Source organism: Antedon bifida, chromosome 11 (assembly GCF_963402885.1).
Source record: "Antedon bifida chromosome 11, ecAntBifi1.1, whole genome shotgun sequence".
NCBI lineage: Eukaryota > Metazoa > Echinodermata > Crinoidea > Comatulida > Antedonidae > Antedon > Antedon bifida.
Genome location: NC_136236.1, coordinates 9875669 through 9888127, shown reverse-complemented (window position 1 = coordinate 9888127; position 12459 = coordinate 9875669). Strand labels below are relative to the sequence as shown.

At 32.3% G+C, this 12459-nt stretch overlaps 1 protein-coding gene across 1 annotated transcript in view; it reads left to right on the top strand.

The window, feature by feature from the left end:
- The first annotated feature begins 701 nt into the window (after positions 1–701).
- LOC144855620 (uncharacterized) overlaps positions 702–12459 on the top strand; it is a 41390-nt gene continuing 29632 nt past the window's right edge. The window contains exons 1-2 of the mRNA XM_078713524.1: positions 702–864; positions 3108–3235. Coding sequence (XP_078569650.1) covers positions 3116–3235 — 120 coding nt within the window. The 5' untranslated portion in view covers positions 702–864; positions 3108–3115. The remainder of the gene's footprint in view (positions 865–3107; positions 3236–12459) is intronic.

Genomic DNA, 12459 nt, shown 5'->3' with positions numbered 1-12459 from the left:
TGTTTTAGTTGTTGTTGTTGTTTTAGTTAGTTGTTTTATTGCGATTTGCGTTGCGTCTGTACAAGTTGAGAATATTTTGTAAAACGAATTGCGCTGATTTTAAAGGATTTTTGTGTTGATTTTTACGTTTGTGTTAATTTTACGATTTGTAGCTACATGTTTGAAGCATATTTGATAATGTTTACGTTGCGGTTCATACAACTCGCTTGTGATTGGTCAACTCGCTTGCGAATTACGCCGACGTAAGAGCAACGTAGTGAATTGACCAATCAAACGATGGATTATTCGAACTGGCACTTAATTGTCAATGATTGGTCAACGTCTGCGTTGCGCTGCGTCTCTAGTACGCTTACCGATTAAACAACTTTTTGCTTGGTGAGGTAAACCATATTTCTGGCGACTCAGACCATGGATAATTTTATCGATGTTCAGACCAAGGTTTGCTCTCTTCACTCCATTTTTACGCACAATCCCAGAATCCCTCCCACAAGAAACAGAACAACGGACAGCTTTCAAACGGATCTGTATAACTATATGTGTCTACTGTCACCGTTCATGTACTTATATTGATATTAGAGCAAAAGAAGAGAGATAAAAAGATTGACTTTGTATTGTGTATTGATTATAATAGCAATAGATTGTTCCAGTTGAATAAACAAGGTATTGGTTTTATTAGTCATTACACTGAGTAGTCAGTTACCAGTGGTATTGTGGTATTGTAAACCACCAACGTCTCCATGATTGTACAGTTACTTGTGCCACACACCAAAAAGAACGCGCGTACACACAACACGATTGATGTCTTGTTTATAGTCAGTTCTGACTAGAAAGTATAGGACCGTACAATGAATGCCTGATCTTTAGGTAAGCTTATTGCTTGTGTTTTTTAAGTACACCTGACTTTGAAGGTAAAGTCGATTGCCTGGTGTGCTGTCGTACTGTTTGCAATGGGTGTACGTACTTTATGTCAGTCATGCTGCTCTCTGCCAAAAGAGTCATGCTTTCAATGGTTTCAACTACTGGAATAAAAAGTCTCTCCATTCCATTCAATATACAAACATTTAAACATTCTAATTAATGTATCCTATCATGATTGTTTTTTTTTCATTTAATAATTTATTCATTAATAATGTACAAATTCGATATATTGAATTTATTGTAACAAATAAATTATAATTTCTTAAAAACGCATTTTCACTGCATATATACCGAGTACTACCAGGTATAAATAAATGTTGTTGAAATGTGTTTACCTAGTAGGCCTACCAGACCAGGTGATGTATACCAAACATTTCTTTACCATTTATGCCTCCACTGTTCTCTATAGGTGAATTAACTATATATTTTAGATTATTATTTTGAAATTCTAAATATAAAAAAAAAATCAAAAATGTCTATGCCTCTATGAGGGTTTATGTGAATGGCATATAATTTCATTTAATTGGAGGATTATGGGTCACATGACAACACATTCAATGTAAACTCCTTCAAAGCCATGAGACATCAAGAGTGCATCTTTCATTATGCGAGTGCAAATTTGTATTAAACGCGTTCATTCTTATTATATGCGTTCATTCTTATTATATGCGTTCATTCTTATTATATGCGTTCATTCTTATTATATGCGTTCATTCTTATTATATGCATATATACTTGTTGTTTTATTAATCAAATGTTTTTATTCATGCAATGGAACAAATATTTTAATTTGGTGAAAGATGCAATATTCCAACCTCATGAAAATATTTGTACCATTACATTTGTGTAATAGCGATATTTGTTATTAGGATTTGCACTGTGAAATATAATAAATGTTTATTCTGATTTCCAGCTTCTTTGCCCATATAGATGATCAACCCATATTGTTTACATACAAGATCTTAAGTAATTGATTGGTTAATGTATAGTACATGATTTTTAGGATATAATGAGTCTCCACAAACTCAAGCTGACAGTTGATTAATAATGGGTTGTCAGCAAGATTACACTTTGTGCAAAAAGAACTAATTAGTTTATTCCATTATACAAAGTACGTACAGTACTACTTTAGTGCGGCCTTTGGTTTTACCTTTATGAAGGTATAAAAAGCTTATACTACAGATCATAATGAAAGACAATAAGTAGATGAATTGATATTTTCCTACAGAAAATAAAAGAAATCCAGATAATCATTATTATAGTCTTCAATAAAAATAACAGAGATGGATCCAGAAATTGTAAATGGTGGAGCACTAACATAATAGTTTAATAGTTATTTTAGCTGTGCAAACCTGCTAGATCTGCCCCTGAATGTTGTAAATAGAGAGGCATTAAAAATGAAAACTTAAACAGTTGGTAAAAAATGTCATTAGATGAAAAATAGGTATATATTACTTGAAATTTTATGTTTCTGGTGTTTTTATTAAACTTGATTGTTTATACAGGAAATAGCCCCCTTGTCGGGGAGCCTGGCCTATGAATAGTTAAAGCAGTTTTTATAGAATAGCAAATTATAACTAGAACAGCACTCCGAGAGTGCATACTTCCGTCTACTGTAAAATTCTCCTACATCGAAAAATAAATATATATGTATATTTTTTATGCTATCTGTGATTAGGCTAATTTCACTACAACCATGTGTATGCGAATTTGGTGTAATATAATGCAAAAAAAATGGGTGAATTTTGAAAAAAAAAAATGTACATTTAATCAAATTATGTTTTAAAATTACAAATCACAAATTATAACTCTTGTACAAAAATAAAGTAGTTCTGGAGAAAATGTAATTTTAGTTTATTTGTTACTTTAAGACTGCTCACCGGCTTTTGAAAATTGTCTCTTATATTTCAACACTAGAAAATTAATTTAAAAAGGGATCCAGAATTAGGACCCAGTTTCGGATTGTCATCAAAATTTAATGGAGTGGTCCTTGACCACATATCGATCTGTATTTTCATTTTGGTAAAGATCTTGCAATAACTTTTAGAGTAATCCTGCTAACAAACAAACGCAGACAAACAGACATATGCGATCGACTACTTATACCTTCTTGGTGGAGATAAATTATGGTATATTAAAATAAAGAATATTAATTGAAATCACGTATAATTGCATGTTTTCCTTTTTAGTGCAAAATATGGCTACTGTGATTCCTGCTTTGTGTAGACTTCAGTGCTGTTTATTTCTGTGTTTTTACGCAACAGTGGTTTACACATTTACAGAACCAACACAATGCTCATCTGACTGTTCTTTCATAGTAAGTACTATTCACTATACTTTTCTTATTAATGTATTGTATCATTTTGATTTGAATAAGAAACATATCTCTAGTTTATAACAAAGTAAAGTTTGTTGGCCTGTAGATAGCATGTCACCAACTCATTAGCTTGTGATTTCAGTGACGTATGTATTCTGCCACTTTCTAAAGGCCTGCACTATGCATTAAAAGACAATTTTACTGGCTATTCATGTAACAATTTTTTTAATTGTCCCTGTTTCTGCTGCCAAATAAATACCGTATAAAATATGGTCATTTTTAAATACTTCATAGCGGTATATTCTTGGCAGCAGAAATAGCACACATAAAAATACCATATAAAATATATTTCCCACTAAATTTGTGGACGGTATTTATCAATTTTTTTTACAGTACAAAACTGAATTCCGCTTTTAGGGTTAGGGTTAAGGTTTGTTTATTCGATACAATTTTTCTACATATGCAGCAGCCGCCAATGGGACATGTGTCAAACAACAGGCCCCAAATATGCCTTTGACTTGAGCCAGGATGGCCTATATCCTAGGTCGCCAAAGGAGGCGACCTTTACAAAATTTTTGATGACCGGGCAACCACTAACAAACAACCACAAATTAAAACAAATATTTGGGAGCAGAAAATTTAGCAGAAATATGGTCGGCCTAAAAATTATATTATATCGGTTTATCCAGCACTATGGAGCAGAAACAGGCCCTAAGAAAACAAATATAAATATAATGTTATAATGACGAAAGAGGCTCGATTTGCCTCCGCTAGAAACTTAGTAACAATGTTCAATTCATTGTACTAATGATGCCATTTTTTAAAGATGAACATTGCACTTCAAATTCATTTGTAAAACATGCTGAATTTATAATATGAAAATGACAGTAATGTTTCCTTTCAATTATAGCTGCTTGCATTCATTACTTTAACAAATTAATTGTAAACAACGATAGATAAATTTAATCAAAATTAATCTGTTGTGGCATTCTTCAATTACTGTTGAAATTCATGTTAATTGAACATTGTCTGAAATCCACATTTATCACTTTGTGTTCATTTATGAAAAGCAGACATCCAAAAAGGATTTGGTATCTCTGTTTTCATGTCAATTGGGTTTTCTGAATTGGCATATATAACAAATGTTTACAGTACCTCCTAATTTGCTTTTAGATTTCATACACAATTATTATATTTTATATTTATATATATTTTATTTATTTATCTGTTAGGCATATGCTTGGAAATTGGCAACCATTGCCATCATTTTTCATTTAATGACATTGTTAATACAAAATTGGTTTCAATGTATTTGTCCATTATTCAAAAATGGAAAAAAGTAAAAATACATTAAATCAAGATGGTATGGTTATGTAGTTACTAATTACATATTTGCTGGTTTGATCATATTTTATCAATTTCTATAATGCACCCTTAGAACTACAATGTCTGTTATAAGGCTACAGTACATAGATCCCTGCTACTATGTGACAGTTTGAGGCAGTATGTATGACATTTGTAAAAGTTGAACAAATGACTATTTTTCTCTGAGAATGTGATTATCCATGTTGAATATTTTAACACATTATAAAATTATATTTGTAAATGTTAAGGAAGTACAGTGATTGTTTTCATTAGTAAAATAGTTAATATTCCAAATTCAGAGAATTTCATATTTTGCTGGTAATACTTTTGAATTTCAATAACCATTAAAAAAACTAGAATTTAATTCGTCACTTTGACGAATTATAGGTGATCATTTTTATCATTTTAATGAAATTAAAACTTTTTAAACATGCACGTACGTTAACATACGATCGTAAAAAGTTTATGTATGCCATCCTATGACATGATGCATACGCTTATAGTACTGAGTTGTGCATGCCATATACAATATGTACAGTATATACTGTATATCTATATACAGTGTAGCATAGGTGAAATTACGGGACACACATCATGTTCTAATTTTTTTGGTATGATGGAATTATCATAATAAACTCAAAGATGACAATTTCGAAAGATAATGAATTGAGCAAATAAAAGAATTGCAAGAGAATCTGGCATGTAGAAGCGCTGTGCGTGCTGTTTGAAATTTGTATAACTTTGACGAAAAAGATTAAAAAACTACTTTTTAACTTCATCTGGCCATATGTTAACGTCACAACATCCGATAGGCTTAGTTTTTATATGAATTCATATCCACATTTCATCAGCTTTCATAATAAATTATAATCATCAAGGTAACCTTCAATTCTGAAGAGCTGTAAGATATTCAAATTTACGGCAAAGGTGAAATTACACGACCTACGTTATTCAAGTTTTTACGCGTGATGACGTCATCAAAATGAAAACACTGACAACTTATGATAAAGATAAATAATTAAGCAAGCACACACTGAAATTTGTGCGAAAATCGAGCTCATATAGCGGAGATGCGCTCTATTGAATGTGATAACCTACACAAAACGGAAAAAAATCCTAATTTTTTAATTCAAGTGGCCATTTGATGACGTAATACCATTTTGTACGTCTAATGTGTATATACATTTATATCTACAACTCAATGGCTTCCCGAATAAGTTAAAAAACTTAGGGGTCATCGTGCATTCTGAAGAATTATTTTCATTTTAAAAATGCCTTATTTTTCATCATTTTCAGCACTTTTATGCAATTAATGTGCGCATTTTGTCATTTTTAACATGCTCGTATAGCGTTATTTTAAGTCGGAACGGACTCAAATTTGGTGAATGTACTAAGGATGGTGAGTAGAATGCGATTTCTACAAAAAAATCGTATTTTTACGCTTTTTAAGAATTGCGCGCGCAAAAACGCATTTTTGCGCCGTAATTTTTTGAAACACGCAAATAGCCTAATTCATGCTCTAAATTGATCAAAACTTAATTTTGAGCTTTTTAAATTTTTTACGCGCGATTTCACGCGTATGACCCTACGTGCGCGTGCCTTTTATTGGTTAATATATTTACCTTTTACCTGAAGTTTACGTATTGTGAATTTTATTGATATGTGATAAAGAGTTATGGCGATATGATTGATAATGTGATTTAACACAATGGCGTATAAATGACGTCACGGTTGAGTGATCACGCTGAAAAGCTTATTAGGATTAAGTTACAGTATTTGAAAGATATTGTGAAAATTTTGTCATCTTCACCATTCAACTTTTTGAGATAATTGTTACACAAAATCTGTACAGAGAGAAATAAAGAACTAGACATGTAACTCGTCACTTTGACGAGTTTGGTTTTCCGCCGCGCAAGTGGTGCAACATGAACGTGTAACGACGTACCTTTTAACATTAAGGGATAGGTTGAGGACAAAAGGAAGTGTTCACGTTGGCATTATGACCTGAACTGAAGAATATGATATGTTGTTATTGCTAAATTCTATTATTTCGATTCATATATAGTATACACAGTATAATCTGTATCCATATCACACAGTGTAGAATAGGTGAAATTACGGGACCCGCTATTTATTGCAAATTTTAACATGTTGACGGTTTTAAAATGAAATGCAAAGGTAGCAATTTCGGAAGGAAATTATTTCAGCAACAACATATTAACGTCTAGAAGAAATTTGAATACGTGAAATATTGATGCGCGCTCTTTTAAATGTAATGAATTATGACGCAAAAGATGAAAATACGACTTTTTTCATTTAACTGGCCATATGATGACGTCACAACATCCGATTGGCAAAATTTTCACATGATTTCGTATCTACAATCCAATAGCTTCCATAAAACGTTTTAATCGTGATTATCAAATTTTATTCTTACGAGCTATAACAGATTAAAATTTACTGTAAAGATGAAATTAATGCCACACGTAATTTAAATTTTTATGAATGATGACGTCAAAAAAATTAAAATATTTCTAATTCATGCGAAAGACAGTTGATTGACATAGACAATATCAAAATTTGGGTGAAAATGGAAAACGGATAAGTGGAGATGCGCTCTATTCAATGTGATGAGCTATGACGAAAGATACAAAAATCCTAAATTTTATATTAGCGTGGCCATACGATGACGTCACAATGTCCGGTTAGCCATATTAATACATGATCCGATATCTACAACTCATTAACTTCCAGAAAATGTCATCCACAAAAAGTTGACCGTCTAGTTTAGAAATTACGATTGTTTAAAAAAATGCATATTTTAAACGAATTTTTTAACCTTTTCATAAAAAACGCGCGCAAATTGTCCAATTCGACGTGCTCGTATGACGTATCTTTAAGTCGAAATTGTTTAAAATTTGGTAAAATTACTAGAAAAGGCTGGAAAAACATAAATCACGCGAAAAAAATACGTTTTCAATGCTACGTGCGCACCGCACACGTAAAAATGTGCGCACGCGTGGGAATTTTTGACATGCTTAAAACGACATGAAACGCGTAGAAAATTGATTATAAATTAATTTTGCGCATTTTGAAATTTTAAATGCGCGTGCGCGCGTAACTTTGTGTAAAACACGCAATTTTTTTTCCACAGAAAGTTAGCGCATGATATAAATTAAACTTTTGCAAAGTTTCAAGTTGAAATGTTATTTGGTTGTCGAGCTATGTTAAATACGAGAAAATCGTTAAATCGCGCGTACGTCACGTTGCGCAATTGTAAGCATCATGAAAAGCTTCGCTTGACGACGTTACATAAATGTCAAAATGTTAACATAGTTCACAAAATGTTATGTTTGCAAGTTTCAGAGAAAAGCGATACACAAAAATCATACAGAAAGAAAGAAGATAAACTAGACATGAAACTCGTCACTTTGACGAGTTAGTTATCCGCACCACGACAAACGCCATGTGCACGGCATACGTTGGAATATTGCACCCAGAAAAAGATTATGGCATTATGACCTGATCTGAAGAATATGATATGTTGTTAGTGCTGAATTCTGTCAATTTTGTGTCATATAGTATATACAGTATAAACAGTAATCTGTATACATATTACATACAGTGTAGAATAGGTGAAATTACGGGACCCGCCATTTATTCCATTTTTTAACATGGCGACGGTATCAAAATGAAACACTAAAATACCAATTTCGGAAGGATATTATCTCAGCAACAACATATTAGCGTGTAGAAGAAATTTGGATACGTAAAATATAGATGCGCGCTCTTTTAAATGTGATGAACTATGACGCAAAATATTAAAATACGACTTTTTTTATTCAACTGGCCATATGATGACGTCACTACATCTGATTGACAAAATGTTCACATGAATTCGTATCTACAATCCAATAGCTTCCAGAAAACGTTTTAATCGTGATTATCACATTTTATTCTTACGAGCTATAACAGATTAAAATTTACTGTAAAGATAAAATTAATGACCCACGTAATTTAAATTTTTAGGCATGATGACGTTATAAAAATTAAAATATTTTTAACTCATGCGAAAGATAGTTGATTGACCTAGATAGTATTAAAATCTCGGAGAAAATGGAAGACGGATAAGCGTGATGCGCTTCATTGAATGTGATGAGCAATAACGAAAGAGACAAAAATCCTATTTTTTACATTTGTGTGGCCATACGATGACGTCACAACATCCGTAAGGAAAAAATTCTGCATGAATTCATATCTACATCATATCTGCTTACATATTAAGTTAAAAAACTCGGGGGTAACGGTTGATCCTGAGGAGCTATAATAGATTCAAAATAGGCATAATTTTGACAATATTTTGTAACTTTTGCAACTAAAACGCATGCAAATGGTCTAAATCAACGTGTACGTATGACGTCATTTTAATTTGAAATGATGTCAATCTTTTTAAAAATGACTAGGAAAGGCTGGAAAATCAGAATTTAATAGAAAAAAACATGATTTTCATGCTGCGTGCGCACTGCACGCGCAAAATTGTTCGCGCGCGGGGGAAATTTTGACATGCGCAAAATGTCATGAATGGCGTAAAAAGTTGATTAGAAATTAATTTTACGCATTTTGAAATTTTAAATGCGCGTGCGCGCGTAACTTCTTGTAAAACATGCCATTTTTAGTTAACTAAAAGTTTGCCCTTGATATGACTTAAATTTTCACAAAGTGTCAAAACAAAATTATTCTTGGTTTTTAGTCTATGAGCAATCATAAAAAATCATAAAATCGCGCGTAAGTCACGTTGCGCAACTCTGACGTCATTCAAAAATAGGAGGTGCACAACTTCACGTAAATGCCCATATGTTGACAAAGTTATGAAATGTTATGTTTACCCATTTTAGAGATACGCTCTGCACAAAAAGTGAGGGAGAAAGACAGAAGAATAATACTAGACATGAAACTCGTCACTTTGACGAGTTAGTTATCCGCACGACAAACGCCACGTGCACGTCATACGTTAGAATTTTGCACACAGAAAAAAATTATGGCATTATGACCTGATCTGAAGAATATGATATGTTGTTAGTGCTGAATTCTGTCAATTTTGTGTCATATAGTATATACAGTATAAACAGTATAATCTGTACATACATATTACATACAGTGTAGAATAGGTGAAATTACGGGACCCGCCATTTATTCCATTTTTTAACAGGGCGACGGTATCAAAATGAAACAGTAAAATAACAATTTCGGAAGGATATTATCTCAGCAACAACATATTAGCTTGTACTTGTAGAAGAAATTTTAATACGTGAAATATTAATGCGCGCTCTTTTAAATGTAATGAACTATGACGCAAAATATGAAAATACGACTTTTTTTATTTAACTGGCCATATGATGACGTCACAACATCCGATTGGCAAAATTTTTACATGATTTTGTATCTACAATCCAATAGCTTCCAGAAAACGTTTTAATCGTGATTATTACATTTTATTCTTACGAGCTATAACAGATTAAAATTTACTGTAAAGATAAAATTAATGACCCACGTAATTTAAATTTTTAGGCATGATGACGTTATAAAAATTAAAATATTTTTAACTCATGCGAAAGATAGTTGATTGACCTAAAAAATATCAAAATCTGGGTTAAAATGAAAAACGGATAAGCGAAGATGCGCTCTATTAAATGTGATGCTCTATGACAAAAGATACAAAAATCCTATATTTTATATTCGCATGGCCATACGATGACGTCACAATGTCCTGTTAGCAATATTGATGCATGATACGATATCTACAACTCATCATCTTCCAGAATACGTAATAAAAATAACTTTTACCGTTTAGTTTAGAAACTACGACTGTTTTAAAAAAGGTATAATTTTGACAAATTTTAAGGAATTTTTGAACTTTTTCATCAAAAACGTACGTAAATTATCCAATTCGACGTGCTGGTATGACGTTAATTTTAAGTCGAAATTGTTTAAAAGTTGGTAAAATTACTTGAAAAGGCTGGAAAAACATAAATCACGCGGAAAAAATTGTTTTTAACGCTACGTGCGCACCACGCGCATAAAAATATGCGCGCGCGTGGGAATTTTTGACATGCTCAAAATGACATAAAACGCGTAGAAAGTTGATTAGAAATTGATTTTTCGCATTTTGAAATTTTAAACGCGCGTGCGCGCGTAACTTCGTGTAAAACATGCCATTTTTTTCTCACAGTCAGTTAGCGCAAGATATAACTTAAACTTTTTCTAAGTTTCAAATTAAAATGTTATATGGTTTTCGATCTATGTTAAATACGCGAAATTCATAAAAACGCGCGTAAGTCACGTTGCGCAACTATGACGTCATTCACAATAGCGGGTGCACAACTTCACGTGAACGCCCACATGTTGACAAAGTTATAAAATGTTGTGTTTACACGTTTTTGAGTTACGCATGACACAAAAATGACAGAAAGAAAGAAGAATACAGAAAAAAAAAAAGATGATGAAACAGGACAGTTACAAGGAGTTATCCGCTAAATGCGGATAACTAACTAGACATGAAACTCGTCACTTTGACGAGTTAGTTATCCGCACGACAAACGCCACGTGCACGTCATACGTTAGAATTTTGCACACAGAAAAAAATTATGGCATATGACCTGATCTGAAGAATATGATATGTTGTTAGTGCTGAATTCTGTCAATTTTGTGTCATATAGTACAGTACAGTATAAACAGTATAATCTGTATACATATTACATACAGTGTGGAATAGGTGAAATTACGGGACCCGCCATTTATTCCATTTTTTAACATGGCGACGGTATCAAAATGAAACACTAAAATAATAATTTCGGAAGGATATTATCTCAGCAACAACATATTAGCGTGTAGAAGAAATTTGGATACATAAAATATAGATGCGCGCTCTTTTAAATGTGATGAACTATGACGTAAAATATGAAAATACGACTTTTTTTATTTAACTGGCCATATGATGACGTCACCACATCCGATTGGCAAAATTTTCACATGATTTTGTATCTACAATCCAATAGCTTCAAGAAAACGTTTTAATCGTGATTATCACATTTTATTCTTACGAGCTATAACAGATTGAAATTTACTGTAAAGATGAAATTAATGCCACACGTAACTTAAATTTTTAGGCATGATGACGTCATAAAAATTAAAATATTTTTAACTCATGCTAAAGATAGTTCATTGACCTAGACAATATCAAAATCGGGGTGAAAATGGAAAAGGGATAAGTGGAGATGCGCTCTATTAAATGTGAGGAGTTATGACGAAAGATACAAAAATCCTAAATTTCATATTCGCGTGGCCATACGATGACGTCACAATGTCCAGTTAGCCAAATTAATGCATGATCTGATATCTACAACTCATCAACTTCCAGAATGTTTAATAAAAATAATTTTTTACCGTTTAGTTTAAAAACTACGATTGTTTAAAAAAAGGCTTAATTTTGACGAATTTTTGAAGTTTTTTATCAAAAAAGCGCGCAAATTATCATATTGTACGTGCTCGTATGACGTAATTTAAAGTCGAAATTGTTTAAAAGTTGGTAAAATTACTAGAAAAGGCTGGAAAAACATAAATCACTCGAAAAAATGACGTTTTTAACGCTACGTGTGCACCACGCACGTAAAAATTTGCGCACGTGTGGGAATTTCTGACATGCTCAAAATGACATGAAACGCGTAGAAAGTTGATTAGAAATTGATTTTTCGCATTGTAAAATTTTAAACGCGTGTGCGCGCGTAACTTCGTGTAAAACATGCCATTTTTAGTGCACAAAAAGTTAGCGCACGATATAAATTAGACTTTTGCTAAGTTTC